The sequence below is a fragment of the Oryzias latipes genome, chromosome 4 (genome assembly GCF_053564925.1).
Source record: "Oryzias latipes strain Hd-rR chromosome 4, Olatipes_Hd-rR_3.1".
NCBI lineage: Eukaryota > Metazoa > Chordata > Actinopteri > Beloniformes > Adrianichthyidae > Oryzias > Oryzias latipes.
In genome coordinates this window covers 31,855,234-31,873,025 of record NC_136240.1, presented here as the reverse complement: position 1 = coordinate 31,873,025, position 17,792 = coordinate 31,855,234, and the positions used below count along the sequence as shown (strand labels likewise).

At 43.6% G+C, this 17,792-nt stretch overlaps 2 protein-coding genes across 2 annotated transcripts; one reads left to right on the top strand and one right to left on the bottom strand.

The window, feature by feature from the left end:
- Nucleotides 1–352: 352 nt before the first annotated feature.
- chst7 (carbohydrate (N-acetylglucosamine 6-O) sulfotransferase 7) lies at nt 353–4,693 on the bottom strand. The gene is made up of 2 exons (XM_004068313.5): nt 3,300–4,693; nt 353–1,487 (listed from the first exon to the last, which is right to left on the bottom strand). The coding sequence occupies exon 1, from the start codon at nt 4,577–4,579 to the stop codon at nt 3,311–3,313; it is 1,269 nt and encodes a 422-aa protein (XP_004068361.1). The 5' UTR covers nt 4,580–4,693; the 3' UTR covers nt 353–1,487; nt 3,300–3,310.
- Nucleotides 4,694–5,356: 663 nt separating this feature from the next.
- On the top strand, nt 5,357–17,324 carry tubgcp5 (tubulin gamma complex component 5). Its single transcript, XM_004068311.5, has 23 exons — nt 5,357–5,801; nt 5,905–5,958; nt 7,389–7,497; nt 8,077–8,173; nt 8,254–8,333; nt 8,426–8,558; nt 8,669–8,786; nt 9,013–9,102; nt 9,189–9,282; nt 9,360–9,600; nt 10,362–10,564; nt 10,649–10,764; nt 10,841–11,109; nt 11,198–11,396; nt 12,616–12,804; nt 12,874–13,056; nt 13,649–13,733; nt 13,816–13,936; nt 15,057–15,208; nt 15,976–16,101; nt 16,171–16,253; nt 16,381–16,481; nt 16,984–17,324. The coding sequence occupies exons 1-23, from the start codon at nt 5,668–5,670 to the stop codon at nt 17,028–17,030; spliced, it is 3,024 nt and encodes a 1,007-aa protein (XP_004068359.1). The 5' UTR covers nt 5,357–5,667; the 3' UTR covers nt 17,031–17,324.
- The last annotated feature ends 468 nt before the right edge of the window (nt 17,325–17,792 follow it).

Genomic DNA, 17,792 nt, shown 5'->3' with positions numbered 1-17,792 from the left:
TTCCAAATTTTCTTCATGCTTTCTTTTCCTGAACAGGAGTGTGACAGGTGTGTACTGAAGCATTAGAAAACAGTACTTTGACAATTTTATAATTTAATGTATAGTTTGATTTGTTAGATCAACTTGCAGCCGTAGCACATACTGTGTTTCAGTTTACTTTTGCTGATGAATGTAAAAACATGAAAACATATGCATTCAGTATTTTTAATAAAGTTTTCTCAAACCTGCTGAAGATGATGATTATAAAGCGATCGGGGTCAATCAAATGTCTTTTCCGATGACGTCGAACGCTGATCAGCTGTGACTGGGAAAGAATCAGAAAGTTGTGGCTCCAGCACAACAGGAGTCGCTGTGAGGCACACTGAAACTAATTTTATTAACTTCAGACATGTGTTCAGTACAAAGTCTTCCATTTTCAAAGTGCTTACTGCTGCTGCTTACTGACAAACTCCAAACGCGTTCATCACGATGAAGCACCGGCTCCTGTTTGAGTGCATCGAGGCTCCGTCTGACCTGCAAGTTTATTTATTTTTTTACCTTTCCCACGTAACAAAAGAACGACTTTAAGAGCACGTTAACCTCAGTCATCAATGAATTTTACTTAAAAACTGAACCATAAATAGAAACAGCAGTGCTAAACGTGGCCACTTGCACGTTTTCTCTCTTTGACCTGAGCTCTAAACACAAAAAACGTTTCATTCAGAACTAGCTCCTAAAACAAACCATGTGGCCGGCGGGGAGGCTCCTCCCTCGTTCCCATTTCACAGTTTTAAACATGCGTCACGCAGAAACTGAAACACGTGAACAGAATATGGATCAGTACCATGAGAAAGCTCGTCCTGTTTGTGAAGGCTGTTCTCCGTGCAGGAAGTTAGGCAAACTCACACCCGCGTGGATAATCTATCAGCGGGGTGCTGCAGCTGTGGAGATCCTGCAGGGGCCACGAGACCGGCAGCAGTTGCTCGGTGCATGCAGGGCCCCGTTTCTTCTTTTAGAGATCTACATTAGCTTTGTTACTACCGCTCTAGTATCAGTATTGCTCAAGAAAGCTTAGTCATGGGTGAGATGCTGCTTCCCTGCATCCCAGAGGACCCCCGTCTGGTTTTTTTCTATGGCCCCTGCTAACAGGGGGGGATTCCAGGAGGGATTAGTGTTACAGGAAAACTGAAAGACAAAGGCCGAGCAGTGAACTGTAGCACAAATCAGCCTTGTATGTAGTATTCCCTCCGCTCCACCTTCTTTCTCCCCATCCCTAGCAGACTAGCGGAAAAGCAGGACTAGAATAACAAGCTTCCTTCTCCTGGTTTCAGATGTACCCGTCTGTGATAGGCTGCCCCTTCGCTGGGATTTTCTCCAGTTCATCGGGTGGGCTCGGGTGAAGGCAAAACAACCCCGGAGGCACGCTCGAGAACCTCTTGGAGGACTGCATTCCTGCAGCTTGTTTTGTTTTTCCACCTTTTTGCTCTCAGCTGTTGAATACCAGGACTCTGGAAGAGGGAGAAGAAAGGAAACAGTTGAGCGTTAAAGGAAGGTCCTGCAGCTACGACGACACAGATGTTTGTAGGATGGCAGGATTTGGCCTCGGTCTGACTATTGGGGTTCTGGAGCTGCGGGGTGGGGGGGGGGCACATACGGTCTGTATCACAGCTGTGAGGGTTCTTCTTGCTTGTGGGTGGATGGTGGTGACAGCCTGGCTGTAACCTCCGCGAGCTTTATCCCGTCACGGCCTGCCTTGTACAATGACTCCCTTCTTGATGGCGCTGTCTGAGGCCCAGTTACTCGCTGCCAACCCCCAGCTATCCATGTGGGGTGGGGGGGGGGGGGGGCGCTATGCCAGGGACAAAACAAAGAGGCCTCTATGGGACAGTTGGGCTGCCAGTCACTGAGGAATTGAAGCAGGCGGAGATGTTTGATGGTCTCACTCAGGCTCCTATAAAAGCTTTTACAAAGCTGCTGTTTGTTCTCAGACACCATAAAACAATTGGTATTTTCATAAATTTTCGTTTCAGTTTGCTGTACTTACTCCACTGTTTATTTACGTACCATATCTCATTCAGGATGGATTTTAAGTCGACCTCAAAGTAACGTTTTAACTAAAGATATTTTCTGATTTCTTTTTTTTTTCACAAGCAGGTAAATGTTTGAAGTTTAAAAAAAAGGCCAGAAAGAGATGAGCAGGTGTAACAAGAAGAAACAACTAAAACCAGGGGCGGAGCTACAACTTTTTTAATATGGGGGGGGGGGGGGGGGGGTCAATATATGTATTTCTAACTGTGTCTTTTAGGCCTGTACCATAACTCGCAAATTTATCGTTATCAGGATTTTAAGCAGTGCAATGTGCAAATCGTAAAAGACGGCGAAATTTGTGATAAATGGTTACCTTAAATGTGCCAAAACAATCTTATGGCAGCTTGAAGTATTTAACGAATCAATTTGACCAATTGGATGGACTCCTTCACATTTTTGACCAATCGGATGGAGCTCTTTTGTATTAGACGCTCACCTCCTATGTAGACGAGGGTCATTAGGAGTATAATTTGAGTTATGTTGATTCTAATTTAAATTAAACTGTTGCAGTGAAATTGGAAAATTATGTTTTTAGTTGTTTTGCTATTTGTTCGGGTTTCGCAAGTTATATCGTCATGGCAACACTGATCACTAATATTGCACATCGCGAGTTTTCCTCATATTGTGCAGCCCTAGTTTCTTTATTATTACTGTTTTCATTTTATAATATTGATATTGTTATGTTTGCAGTGCTTAAAGAAGCTTGTATTGATGAGTTCTTAATCTTTTTCAGTATGGAATGATTGATATGATTCTGTCAAAAAAATTTTTATTGTAATTCGTTTGTAGATTTCTAGTTCTGTCTTCTTAGTTATGGTTTTTATGACTTTACCTGGTGCACTCCTTGCACTGCATCTTTTATTGTATTGCACTTGTGTGTTTTTATGATTGATTGGACTAGGAGGCCATAATAAATGCTATCTTTAACTATCCATCTATACTGACCTACTTATCTATGAAGTATAACAGTACAATGCTCATATTTATTCTGCCTCTGCATAAAGATCACTTTTGGGGAGAAACTAGCTGAAATGAGGCCCTGCTGCAGGCGGCAGGCCTTGCTTAATGAGTGAAACCATAATGTAATGCTTTTCTGTGGTTTTTTTTTCTGTCTCATTCAGAGGCAGGTCAGAGGTTATGAAGCAGCCAACTTCCTGTGCTGAAAGAGTGTCTTTGAATGCACCAGCAGTGGTTCACCATCAAGCACCTGCCTTAAAAAAACAGAAGCATACCTCAATCCACCTCATGCTGCTTTGTCCACGTTGTTTCTCTCGTATCCCAGCTGCCTCATCACTTCACTGCAGTAGGCTTCCACCTGGTTGATCTGCTCCACGTTCAGGCGCTCCCTCCACGCGTAGATGGCCTCTTTTGCGTCCCTGGATGAGATCAGGAAGGGTTTCTCTGAGGAGTAGCCCTGGCCGCGCGTCATGTTCAGCGCAAACCTCTCCAAGGCGGGAAAGGTGGAGAGGTTGGCGAAGCGCATCATCCTCTGGAGCTCCTCCATGGGGCGCAGCACCAGGTCCTCATAGCGGATGCGGACATAGTTTCTGCTCACCCACGGGGGCGCGTTGGTCACCAGCATCATGTCACCCAGCCAGTTGTCGCAGATGAGCTCCATGGCGCTGGCGACATAGCTCTCCGCCCGGTTCATCCTGTTGCTCGGCACCAGCAGCCGCTTGTACTTGTCCGTCTGCTTCTTGCTCCTCAGCACCTGGATGCTCTCCTTCACCAGAGCTTGCTTGGACTTCAAACGGGAGTTGTGCACGGCTCTGGGGTCTCTGAAGAGCTGGATGATCTGCAGGTTGATCGCAGAGTCCCTCATCAAGGGGACCAGGGTGCTCAGGTCCAAAACGCGGACCCCTTTGATCACCATCACGGGGTACTTCTTGCACTCCACCTCCAGATCCCTGATGTCCCTTCTTCTGCATTTTGCGCACTGCTCTTCCTTCACCAACCCGATTTCGTGGCGCTTGTGCGCATCGCACAGCGGCTCCGAGCAGATCACCTTGTTGGTTTTCCAGCCGAAGATGAAGGACGTGGAGATGTTCTGCGTTCCGGCGTAAAGTTTCAGCACAGAGAAGTCGCAGCGGTACAGAGAGCTCAGCATGTCCCGCACCGCGCCCTGGAGGCTGCCCGCGTCCCCGGGGTACAGCGCCTGCCATATGTGCCACATCGGCTCGTACAGGTAGAACACGTCGGGGTGCTGGTTGAACAACTCCCCCAAGAACGACGAGCCGGTCCTCCAGGTGGCGTGCAGGTAGATGTGGATCCGCGGCTGACTCCTGTTGAATCTGGCCTCCGCCGCCGCGTCGCTGCCGTTGACTTTGTAGCCATTGTTATCCCACAGAAGCGCCACCGTGTTCTCCAAATCTGAGCATCTGGGCTGTTGCTGCGGAAGCTTGGCGTGCTCGCCGGATTTATCCCGATAATCTAACACGTACGCGATTAGCAGAAGTAAACCCGAATATGCGACGATCACAATCAAGAATTTCTTATTTAACCTCCTCTTCATTTCCTTTTGCCCTAATCACGACTGGAATCCTGTCTTTGGGAAGGGACTCCGGCGAGGAAGACTCGCTCCTGTGAAGTTATGCGAGGCGAGACTGTTAGTGTGTGTCTGTTAGTAAATGTGTGGAAAACTAGCCACGCCCCCTCAACCAGAAGTTTTGCGAATCTTTTCATGTTTTTTACGTATACATTGTAAAACGGGTGTGTTCTTAATGACACAAGCTTTGAGTTTTTTTGTACGGAAAAATATCTTCAAATTTATTTATTTTTTTTGTCGAAGAATTTCTTTAGCTACGTAAACTGGAGGCGGGGCTTAGTGAGGTTGCCAGATTTGATTGCGTGTCTCAGAGCATTTGAACTGGTTTTCAGCACATCGAACAGAGAAAAAACAAGTTTTAGGCCAAATTTTCCGTCCGTGCAATATAAAAATGTTTTGTAACAAATGACAAAGTAAAAGCTCTTTTTTAGATAAATTATAATGTATTAATAGAAACTAAAAAATAACACGTTAAGTGCGTGCTATTAAAGTCACTGAAGAATTTGATCACACACACACGCACACACACACATGCGTGTCAAGGAAAACAAGGATATTGCATCATCAGTGAATTTAATTTTAAATGATAAAACTTAAATGTGTAGTTAAAAAATTATATTTTCTGTTTGTTTGTGTCAATGCCATACGGTAAAAAAGAAATGCTGTTTACTTGATTGTCTGAACCGGAAGTTTTTACTCGTAACCATGGTGACCAAGGTGAACAATTATTATTATTATTTATTTATTTTGTAAAGGAGAAAAAAAGAAGTTAACATTTTTAAATAATAGTTCGGGATCAAAACACAGAGATGAAAATATGTTAAAGAAAAAAATAATATTGATTAGTGGTAATCCTGCGCATGCGCACTACACGCGATTCATGTCCAGCGGCAACAATTACGCGGGACGTCTTAGCCTGTTAAACTACCCTGTTACAATATGAAACATTTAATGTAGTCATCGGTCACCGTTTCGTCTTAAGCGGTCCGTCCAGCTGCTAGCCTGCCGGACAGCCCGCTGCCTGCAGCGTAACGTCTGATGCTAACATCATCATCATGGCGCACTGGAGCATCTTCGAGAAAGAAACAGAGAAAGAAACGAAAAGGCTGATCGGGCTCATCAGCGGCATCGAGGATGAGGAGGACCAGAATTTCCAGCGTGCGCTGAAATTTACGTGGTCAAATTTTAAGTGAGTCCACCATTGATGGTTTAGGTGGAGCTAGCTCATTGCTAACTATAATATTAGCAAACAATATCAGAAGCTGATGACCAAAAACATCCTTTTTTTAAAGGTTCCATAGTTTTCTGGACGTTGACAGTCATAAAGTTGAACGCAGCATAAACGGGTGAGTGAATAATGTTGTCTTTTGTGTCTGGTTTTGTGTTTTAGAAAAAAATAGTAAGGTGTTTTGGTTTTGCCATCATCACAAACCCATGGAAAGCTCTCACCGTAACTGCATTCTTGCGTTATGGAGGTCAAATATTATGCAAAAGCTGCGTGTTTTTCGGTAAATATGTTTAAATGAGGGCCAGCGGGTTTAAAGCTGTTATGTTTGGGGTTTTTTTTTTTACACGCCAACAGTCAGCAACAGCACAATCCATGCAACACAATACTGTGATGTGCAGAAATGAGTGTTTGCTCCAGGATGACAGACTGTTTAACGCACCACAGATTTTCATGCAGGGTAATCGTATCTCATTGTTGCAAATTAGGAAAAACGATGGTCTCTTATGACGTAAATTCATTTTCAATTGAGGAATGTTCCTCTTGTGAACATGAAACAAAACTCACTGATCTGCAAACTTTATCGTTTCTCTGAATCTGTTTGTTGCCCTAAAAGTGCCTTAAATTTCCAAGTGACCTGAAAAGAAAACAGCAAAAACCAACGTCTCGTTTTAAATGCGGACCCTGATCCATCACACCAGTTACATAATCATTTTTTAAATATGTTATTCTTTGGTCCAGTTTCATATTTATCCAGGAAAATTCCCGTCTTTTCATTTACAGCACCTGAGATTTGAGATGTTAGCATGGGAAGTAACACCTCCTCACGCATATTCTCAGGCTTTGCAGCGCTGCTTTGTGGTCTTAGTCTGTCTTTGAAGCAACTCTGGGTTCATTGATATACTTGAGTTCTTCATGGGAGCCGCACAACTGTCACCTCGCAGGAACAAGTTCCTGGTTCCTGCGATTCCTCCTTCAGTCTAAACACATCATCGATTTGTTGATTGACGACTCTTAACTGTCCTCTAGGTGTGAGCGTGTCTGGGAATTTGCATGGATAGGCTCCAGCATCCCCATATCTTTGCATTAGGCTAAAAACTTAAAGATAATAATATTAACAACAACAATGTACAACATGTTTGGGAAAGAAAAGCTAAGCGTGTTGAAACCTCCAATAATAATAATAATAAAGCAATTATGATTATAGTGAACAATCATAAACATCATCTTCATCAACACATAATGGTATAACTCTAAATAGATGTATGTATTTTTACGATATGTGAAATACTTTTGCATTGTTTTTGTTCAAACCTTTGACTTTTCCACATTTCAGTTTCACACACAGACGCACAAAACGAGTAATTTAAATGTCATTATTCCTTTGGACATTTTCTACAGCTATAAATAATTTCTGGATGTCATTTGGCACCAATTCTATTCTTGAAATGATATTGGATATGTGGATGTTGCTGCATGTTCTGTTCATAAAAACAGCATCTCTTTCATGAGTAAACGTGCACATTTCACACGGAGAATCTGGTTTTTCAGAATCTATGAAAAGCTGATGGTTCACTCTGATGTGAGTAAAGCAGGAAGCTGGAGGAGACTGACAGCAGAGTTCCTGAACTCTCCTCTGCCAAATACAGAAGGAACAAAGGTAGGAAAGAGCCTACGGAAATAAAACGAGGCCAGAGGATAGAAAGGTCCGGGTCTGAGCTTGTTTACGTGTCCAAAAAAAATGCAGTAATCAATCAAAAAACAAATGCAACCATCAGAAGATGTTGGTCTACCTGGGAGTCAATTATCTGGTATATTTAGGTGAACTACGTATGTTCATAATAAACCTGCTACCTTTAAAATCCTCTGGCATCTGTTCCTGTCAGCGTCACAGAGCTGCAGCGTTTGCTTTGCTTTTATGGGAACTAACAAAAGAAACACTTGTATAAAGGAGCTGCGGTTGCCCTGGTTACGCAGCCTCTTCTGTCTTTAGCACTTGCGTAAACTCATGAACAGATGTGAAACAACATAACATATGGGGTAAAGTGGAAGAAATCGGATATTGATGGGATCTTTGATGTGCACGTAAACAAGCTCACTGGATTTATGTGGCAGCAGGTTTTGTCATCCTCTCTGCCTTTTGTTGCTAAAGTTGAAATATTTTTGACAAAAAAGGTTAGAAGAACTGACAACTTGAAGTCTTCAGGACTTTTATTTTGACGGTAGTTTCCCCTCTTAGACAGATGCACATTATGGCATTCTGTCTCTGCTGCTCCTCCTGTCTGGATGCCCCTCAAACACAGAGTTTACGGAGAGACCTCGACTGAAAGAAGCAGGTGGGCTTACATTCTGAAATTGTTTTTTGTAATGGATCATATGTGGACATAAATTGTTGTTATTGTTTGTGTCTGTGCAGAGCCAGAGGACAGCTTTGATTGGGGCAAATATCTGATGGAGGGTGAGGACGTAGACATCGGACCTTTTCCAGATACTCCTGTGAGTAAGTCGCCTCCCAACCTAAAAGCCGTGAGGCTTCTAGTTCATGGAAAAGTCTGATTATGGGATGTTTTTTTATTCTTTTTTTTTAGGAGTGGTCTGAGGACGAGAGCGAGGAGGATGACAGCCAGCAGCCAATCAGCAGGGAGGACTCTGGCATCCAGCTGGACAGAACACCTCAAGAGGACCAGGACAACGGCAAAGCCGTTCCAGTCACATGGACGGGTGTGGAGCAGCTGGGATAAACGATGTTCTGCAAAATAGTTTAGCAAGAGCATCCTGAGTTTTCTGGCTTTGCATGAAGGCCTTTTTTTTTTTTTTTTGTGGTGTTCCAGTGGGCGAGCCGGACGCCCGGGCCTGGCTGGAGCGACACGTGGTGACGCCGTACTGGGTGGCTCATGCTCCTCGCTTCCCTCACAGCCTGCACCTGCACTCCAACTTACTCAACGTTTGGTGAGACACCTTCAGCAGAAACCCGGTTAACGTGAAAAACGGAAAGACAAACGTATCAGCTTAAAAGCTGCAAAACTTTCTCCATAAAGAACAATACGTCACTTTTTAAAAACATAAAAAGTCTCAAGACTCTGAGAAGAATTTGAAGGAACCTGCCTTATCAGGAGCATGTGAACTCAAGCAGCCCTAACAATGGAGCCTTCATGATTGCCGTCTGTATTTCCAGGGATCAGCACCTGTATAACACCGATCCTCTGTACCTGCCTGAAGAAAAAGCTTTCGTCACGGAGACCCAAGTCATACGGGAGACGCTGTGGTGAGATAAGTCTCCGCACCGACCCTTCCTTTTAAACCCTGTGTGCAACGAGGAGAAAAATCTCAACTTTATGTGGAATGTTGCAGGCTTTTCTCCGGTGTCAAGAGACACTTCATATTCCAGCACCACGAGGGGAAAGTGTCAGTCAGGAATGACGTGGTGGTGACTCACCTGACCAGCGTAAGTGCAGCGCCCGAACAGGCTTTGTGGTCGAGCGCCGTTTGTACGAAGCGCTGCTTCTCGTCGCCCCCCCGCAGGACTGCCTGCGCTCCGTGCTGGAGAACATCGCGGCGTACGGACAGGCCGTGTGCCGGCTGCAGAGCTTCATCGATGAGGTGACCGGGTACAGCTCGGACCCCGGTCCCCCGGGCTCCAGCTCCAGGAAAGGCTCGGACCCCCCCTTTAGGACGTACCAGGCCTTCGTGTGGGCGCTCAACAAGTACTTTACAAGCTTCAAACAAGAACTGACCACCATTGAAAAAGAACTCGTCTGTAATGGCAAGTACACGGGGGGGTATCTCAGACTGTATAAGAGAACTGGACTGAGGACCCCCCCCCATAACGTTCCAAACGGGAATCCAAGAAGCCAAAATCCCAATATTTTTTCTTAATTAACCTATTTAAGTCATAAATCGACCAATCAGATACTTCAATAAAAGTTCATTGATAGATTTTCGCTAGCTTGATTTGAAGTTGTTCGGGGTGTGGCCTTCCAACAAGCTCTCTCCTGATAGGTGAGAGTGGTTGCCATGGAGACGTCGACTCAGACCGACCTGAATGAGTCACTGCTCACATTTAGCTCTAACGTGGCGGCCCCCGTATCGCCCCCAAAAAAATGGGACTGAATTGACATTTGTTGGAGCTGTAAACCGTTCTCTCAGAGTGATGTCTCACTCGCTCGCTCCAGTTCTCATTTACAGTCAATGGAGGCGCGCTCTTGTTGCTGCAACTTTTGTTACTTTTTATGACATTCTCTGAAATCCAAAAATGGCATCAACTTTCACAGTTTTGAGGACAGAATGTTAGAAAAAAACTGTCTACAGTGAAAAGTGTTTTATTTGGTCTGTAATGAGTTCCATCAATTTCCACTTGGACACTTGTTATTTCATGAACTGTTTTTGTTTCATTCACTTCAGAGGAGAGTCTGAACTGTCAAACATAAACATTTGCTTCCCTCTGTGACCGGGAGAGCTGGTTGACAGCTTTTGCAGTGCCTTTGCTGTTGGAGTCTGTGTTTGACAGCTCGTGTCCCCTCACAGACGAGACGGTGACCCTGTTCGGAGTCCTGGAGCGGCTCAACGCTCATTTGGCTCAGATCAAAGTGCTGCATAAGGTCTTCTGCACAGGGGTGGCTGAGGTTCCCCCAGCCACCACAAACGTGGTGCGGGCCTCGCACTTGTTGAACACCCTGTACAAGGCCATCATTGAGTACGACAGCGTCGGGGAAGCATCAGAGCAAACGGTGAGAGATTCACCCGCTTCACTCTGCGTGGTGTGGAGCCTATGTACAAGATGCTCAAAGGCTTCGTGACTCCTCCCCTTCCAGGTGGCTCTGCTGTTCTCTTTGTGGACTGAGACCGTTAGACCATATTTGGAGATTGTGGATGAGTGGATTGTTCATGGTCATTTGTTTGACCCTGCCAAAGAGTTCATCATCCAAAGGTTTGTGGTAAAAGTCTCAAATTCCACTTTTTTTCCCCTCTTGATTTTCTCTTTGACCTCCACACTTTTTTTCCAGAAACAAGGACGTCCCAGTAAACCACAGAGACTTCTGGCACGCCACCTACACTCTGTACAGCGTGTCAGAGACGGTGGAGAACGAGGAGAAGCTCAGCGACGCGGCCAGCGGCAGCTCCGGAGGCGAGCAGGGATGCAGCAACAGGCAGCTCACCATGGTGTCCTTCCTCAAGCCCGTCCTGAAGCAGATCATCATGGCCGGGAAATCCATGCAGCTGTTGAAAAATCTACACAGCAAGGAACCCGAGGAGCCAAAGAAGTCCTGCAGAGGTCAGCGTCGACTCCACCCACTGTGACCGCCAACCTTCCATCCTGTATTTTTGACTTCTTGACCAAACGATGAGATGCTGGTTTGCAGATGCGGACAGGAAAAGCCTGTACTCGCTCTTTCTGGAGTCGGTGCAGTCGCGCCTGTGCAGTCAGGACGAATCGCCGATGGACTGCACGGCTGCACAGCAGGCCACCAAGCGGAGCCTGATTAGGATGCAGTCCATCATTTCTCAGCACCTGGAGATGGACGACATGCACGACCCATTGTTGGCCATTAATTTTGCTAGGTATGTAAACTAAGTGTGGCCTGAGCATCAAGTGTGCATGCATCAACATTCATCGAAGCCAAAAACAATGTAGGGAACATGGCCCACCCTTGCAGCAGGGGGCTACAGGTGGCCCATCAACAACACTCGCTGCCTAACTGTACTTTATTTGAGTTGACCAACATCTACCAGTGTGTCACATTTTTCAGACTAAATCGCTCTGGAGTAAAAGTCGTAGTTGCAATTTTGGGAAAAATGTATTTGATAGAATTAGAGAACGTACGTTTCCTTTTGAAGGACAAATCACAATAACAGAATAGATAACAATAATTGACTGAATATATGCATGCTTCACTACCAGAACCATATTCATCTTCATGAAACTTGCGAGGCATTGAATGAGTAACGGGTATATATTAGCGCAACATATAAACTATTATTCAGATAACATATCATCAAGAATAGGCTAACAAATCGGCTAAACTCTTTATATTTCTTGAAATCACTAAATCCATTTAATTCTTCCTCATCTGTGTCGCTTTTGAAAAACTCAGCTGAGGCTGTCGCTTCTTCTGTGTTGCTGTCGGCAGCAAACACTGAAACGCTCACCCACAGTGCCTCTAACGGCCACTAGGGGGCACTGTAGCAAATGCACACAATCCACGTACATTGCCCCCTAGTGGTTGTTAGTGGGAAATAAACACATGAGCCTTTTTTTTAAAGTCACATATATGTTGCAAGCAAAAGTCACATCCTAAATAAATATGCAGAAAAAAACATTTCGTATCCCCTGAAAAATACAGTATATTTTTAAAATCAGCGTTTGTTTGTTTTTTTTCTTTTTTTTTTGCCTAGCATCATAATTCACTCACTGTTCCCCAATTATTACACTAAATAGGGCGTTTGCCATAAGCTGGAGTGTCTATAATCCAGGGTACCATATATTCCAGCACCATATAGTCCTGTGGGGGTTTGGGAGTAGTGAGAGACTTTGAGCATAGCTATTATGTGATCAGGTGTTATTTCAAACCCTTTCAAAACAGCATACATATATTCTGACGTTTTACTCACTTTGTTTAAGTCTAAACTAAAAACGATTCTGTAGATCTCAGTGTTTAGACGGTTGAAGGTGTTTTATTTGCATATTCATCTAAACATGATTTTTACTGGTACATTTTTTTATTTGCTCTCTTTTTTGTGTGTGAAGTTCTGAATGACGCTGTGCTTTTCCTCTCTTCAGGCTGTACTTGGAGCAGAGCGACTTCCTGGAGCGTTTCTCCGGCGAGGATTTCATCGTGGACCGCTCCTCTCAGTCCGTCACCTGCCAGTCGTTCGAGCTCACCCTGCGCTCCTGCCTCTACCCCCACATCGAGAGGCGCTACATCGAGTGCTGTGGGAACCTGATGAAAACACTGAAGAAAGACTATAAGTAAGCCACCTTTTCAAGTCAAAGAGCGCCTGTGCGGAGCGTCTGATCACCTTTTCCTCCCATCTGCAGGCTGCTGGAATACCTTCAAGCAATGAGAAACTACTTCTTGCTGGAAGCCGGAGACACAATGTACGACTTTTACACGGCCATCTTTGACAAAGTGCAGGAGAAGGAAAGCTGGCAGCAGCCCTCTTTTCTCAACGTGCAGCTGCAGGAGGCGGTTGGACAGCGCAACCTGGAGGACAGTAGCAGGTACTGCAACGCCATAGTGGTGCAATTCAAGACCCAATCTGATGATAATAGTTTTGTTTTTGGTGTTTTTAACCTGACCTTGTAGCATTTTTCTGATGACTGAATATATGGATTAAAAAAATGATACTTATAATTGTTATATTCAAATTGTTGGAAATAGAGCTTGTTTGTGACGTAGAAAATACACTGGGCGAGCCACAAGCTCCCTGCTCTGCTCCATTCTGATGCATCCACTTGCAGACAAATAGATCCATGAATGTCATTGTTTTCCTCATCTGAGTTGGAATCTGGATCAAACATGTGTAGCTGGATAGCTCCAATATTGCTCACTATTTTTATTGTGCCAGTAATGTTAGCTTGGGGGTGTGAGGGGCTGAGCTAGCAGGAGAGTACGTAAGCAGAGAGCCCTCAGTTATGGGTGATGGGAAGGTGGGGACAGGGTTGCTTTGTGGCAACATTCCCTATTTTTGCCGAAAACGGCATATTCATAACTTAAAGAACCACTGGGAACGCTTTAAAAAAGATCAAAAGATGATGGGATCAGGACTTGTGAAAGGTGAACACTAAGAACGATGTTTCTGTTTTTCTGTAGGTTATCCGTCTTTTTAGAGACCCTTGACCACACCAAGAAAAAGCATCCTGTCAATAATTTAGAGGTCCTTACGCTGAGTTACAAGGTAAGCACATGAATGCACGGACCGAAGTCACCCGTGTTTCTGCTGCAGCCATGGTGACATTTGCACGCTTCAATCCTCACAGGTTCCCTGGCCCGTTGACATCGTGATCAGCTCCGAGTGTCAGAAGATCTACAATCAGGTGTTTCTGCTCCTGCTGCAGATCAAATGGGCCAAATACAGTTTGGACACTCTTCGCTTCAGTGGTAAGAGTCGAGATCACAGCTGATTCGTTTACTGAACATCTCATGAGGCGGCTGCAGTTTAGCTCAGGCGGTAAAGCAGGTCGCCCATCGACCGAAGGGTTGGAGGGTCGATCCCGGCACTCTCCAGCCAGGTGTCGCCCCCTGAGCGCGGCCAGCCTGCAGCTCACCGCTCCCCCCAGGGGATGGCTCAAATGCGGAGAAAAAATTTCCCAATCGTGGGATAAATAAAGTATCTTGTTGTTATTAACATTTTCTCTTGCTAGCCTGTTTCTTTTTAACACTGTTCCCTCGTTTAGCACGCAAATTACTTTCTAAAAATAACCTGCGAAAGGGGAAATCCACAAACTAGCATTACAGATGTTTTAAGGATGTAAAACCCATCACTACACAATTTAGAGACTTTGCTTTGACAGACATGAACATTTTCACACTAACTTTAACATTTTTTTTCCTAAGTTCAAACTTTTGTAGAAATATAATTCCAGGATGATAGAATGAAAACAATGAGCTGATCCAGATCAAAGATTGATGTAACTCTGGGATGCTGAGACACGGCATGGAGGACATTGATTGACAAGGTCTACAGCAGTCGTCCCCAACCTTTTTGTCACCGCGGACCGGTACAACGCAAGGCACGTTTACCGCGGACCGGTGGGTGGGTGGGTGGGGGGGTGTTGAGGTGCAACGCAAGGTGTGTATCACGTGATGTTTGGTGTCGCGACTTTGACGTGCGTTAAGTGTGACGGATGTAACAGAGAGAATCCGGTCACTTTTCAAAATAAAACGCTTTTTTCGAAAAAAAACAATAACATGGAAATTATTTTTTCTTTCTGTGCCTCCCGGTGCCAAGTGTCCCGGGCCGCGGATCGGTGGTTAGGGACCACTGGTCTACAGCCAATCAGGATGCAGAACACAGTGTGCTGTTAAATATACATTGAAAAAAATCCGCAAAACAATGCAGTTTAAAAAAAAATTAAAAATAAATCCGCAAGACACGAAAGGTGAGCTGTGATAAAACGAGGGAACACTGCATTTCTAGACTTTTGTCTAGTTGAGGTCATTTGTCTCTGAGGAAAACGGATTGGCGTGTGACGGTAAGTAAATCTGTTTACTTTCACAGATTTTCAAGATGTCACGAAAAAACTGGAAGAAGCCGGAGCTGAGGAGATGAACGCGAAGGAACCACTAAACCAGCAAATTCACAGGATGTGCCTGCTGCGAGTTAAACTGATGCACTTTGTCAACAGCCTCCACAACTACATCATGACCAGGGTGAGAGGGCCGCTCCTGTCTCCACACGGACACTGCTAACTCTAAAACACATGGCATCAAAATACATTTGAAAAGAATTGTATAGGTTGTTTTTTATTTATTAAAAAAACAACAACTACAATTTACAAAAAAAAAGAGCTAAATTGTAGTTTAGGTTTTCCATTCCAGTGGTACACTAGTGGTTTAAAGAGATACCAAGTGTTTGGAAACTTGCAGTAAATATTTAAATGGTTTAAAAAGGTTTTACTTTTCAAATCCTCAAAATCTGTCCAGGGAGTTTAGCAGATGTGCGACTTATATCTGCCTCGAACTAAAACCTCGCAATTTCCCTGAAGGTTTGTCTGCAAGCAGAGGGAAATCAAATTGACTAACTGAATTAATTCCATTCTTTTTTTCCGCCTAAAATTCCCGAGTTTTATTTGTTTAGGTAATTTTACTGCTGACGCTTGCACTTTTAAATCTTGTCTTTTAACAAACCAAAAAATAATGAATGTCTCTCCTTTAATTCATTTTATTATATTTGCTGTTTTTCTAATAATTATTTGGTATATTTTATACGGAAATTCTGCAATTTTAGTCGATGATTTCGCCTATTAATGGGTTTGGGCCTGATCTATTAATTAATCAATCAATCTTGGTAAAAATCAGTGCCATTAGTCAGAAAAATAAATTCTTAAATGTAATTTATACTTTAAAGCAGTCAACTGGTGGAAATGTGAGTGAAACTGATACTTGAAGGCAAACCTTTGGCATGGTTACTGCGACAGATTCTGCACAGCACCGGACTGGAGTTTCAGCACCAAGTTCAGGAGGCAAAGGACTTGGACCAGCTGATCAAGATCCACTACAGGTACCTGGCAACGATCCACGATCGCTGCCTGCTGAGGGAGAAGGTAAACGACCTGCAGATTTTCTCCCCGCTTGTTCTGGTTTCCCAGAATGACTCTCTCTTGTTCCCTCAGGTCAGTTTTGTGAAGGAGGCCATCATGAAGGTTCTCAATCTGGTCCTTATTTTCTCTGATCGATGGCAGGCCGGAGCTTGGAAGTAAGTAACACTCAAGCCTCAGAAAAAATTCACACTAAGACGTTATCTGACAACATCAGAAATGATCGATTTGAAACATTTTAATGGGTAAAACAGAATTTGAATCTAACTGGATTTGTTTTTGCAGAATTGAGTCGATCGATAAAATGGAGTCGGATTTCAAGAACTGCCACATGTTTCTGGTGACCATCCTCAATAAGGCGGTGTGTCGGGGTTCTTTTCCGCACTGTAAGTGAAATCTCCATGTTAAATACACGCCTCGCCGTTTGCTAAAGCAGCTCTCAAACTCCAGGCCTTTCCTTTTTAATGCTCCTCCTCTACCACCTGCACGCCATGCGAAACGAGAGCGCTGGTCATTCTTCATTGACAGTGTGAAACGCCAAAAGTAGGAAGCAAAGACTTTGATTAGAAGTCAATAACAGAGTAACTTTAAAAAAGTATCTTTTGGACAAAACAAAAAATAAAGCTTTTTTTATCTGTTTTAATTAGCCGATGCTGTCACTTTCTCTCAACATTATCAGTGTATAAAGGTAATAATTTGACCAGCAAAAAAAAATTTGGCTGGTAATTTTTTTCTTCTTTTATCTAGTCGGCTGGCGACTCAAAAATAAAATTTCGTTCACTGATTTCTGGAAAACCAGCAGGAGGCCTGGAGTCTGACACCCCTCTTTTAAAGTTTACTTTGACTCTCATTTGTTTACAAAAATCCAGCTTTTCTCTTTTCCCCCAGTGGAGTCTCTGGCGCTCTCCCTCATGGCAGGATTTGAACAGTGCTGAGCCTCAGCGTCCAACACTTCAGCTGTGCTTCTTTGAGGCCTTTTTTAAGGCTGCTGTCAGTCATCAAGCTTCCTCAGAACATAAAACCTCTGTAAACATTTTTTGTGTTTTCATAAGCGATCCAGTCTGGTTCTAAAGTCGAGCGTTTGGCTCTAAAATATTAAAGTGTATAAAGGAATTTTTTGAATCTAAAGAAATTCTAAAAGGAAATATTTGCTTCGTTTTTGTCACATTTTTTTACAAAGGCTTTACAAAGATCAATGTGTTGTCAAATAAACCAAGTCAATTCAAAAATGTAGGTGCTGGCTTTTTTTTCATTAAAGCAACTGACAAAGTTAAAATGAAGGTGGTTCAGTATGGAAGCCCATGTGTCTCATAATTCAAAATAAAAGTCAATACTGGAAATGCTTTTTCATTTTTACTCAATTACATCATTTTGACTCAAAAATAAAACGACTCCCCCAGGAACTGCTGACTAGAATTAAATTATGCGACACTTTTTGCGAGGGGGATGTGAAAACGAAAATGTAATCCCCTCTTTGCATTATCGCTTTAATTATGTCACAGAATGAGCGGTGTTGAAGTAGAAAATGAAAAAGCATTTGATTTGCAGTTACATTTCTGTGGCTGTTTTTTAATTGTCCAATTAGATATTTCTAATTGAATTTTGCTACACATTTGCTAGAGAACTATCTGAAAATGAAGTGTCAAATACCATTTTCTATGTCATTTTAATTAAAATCACAGAATGAGAAGTGGTGA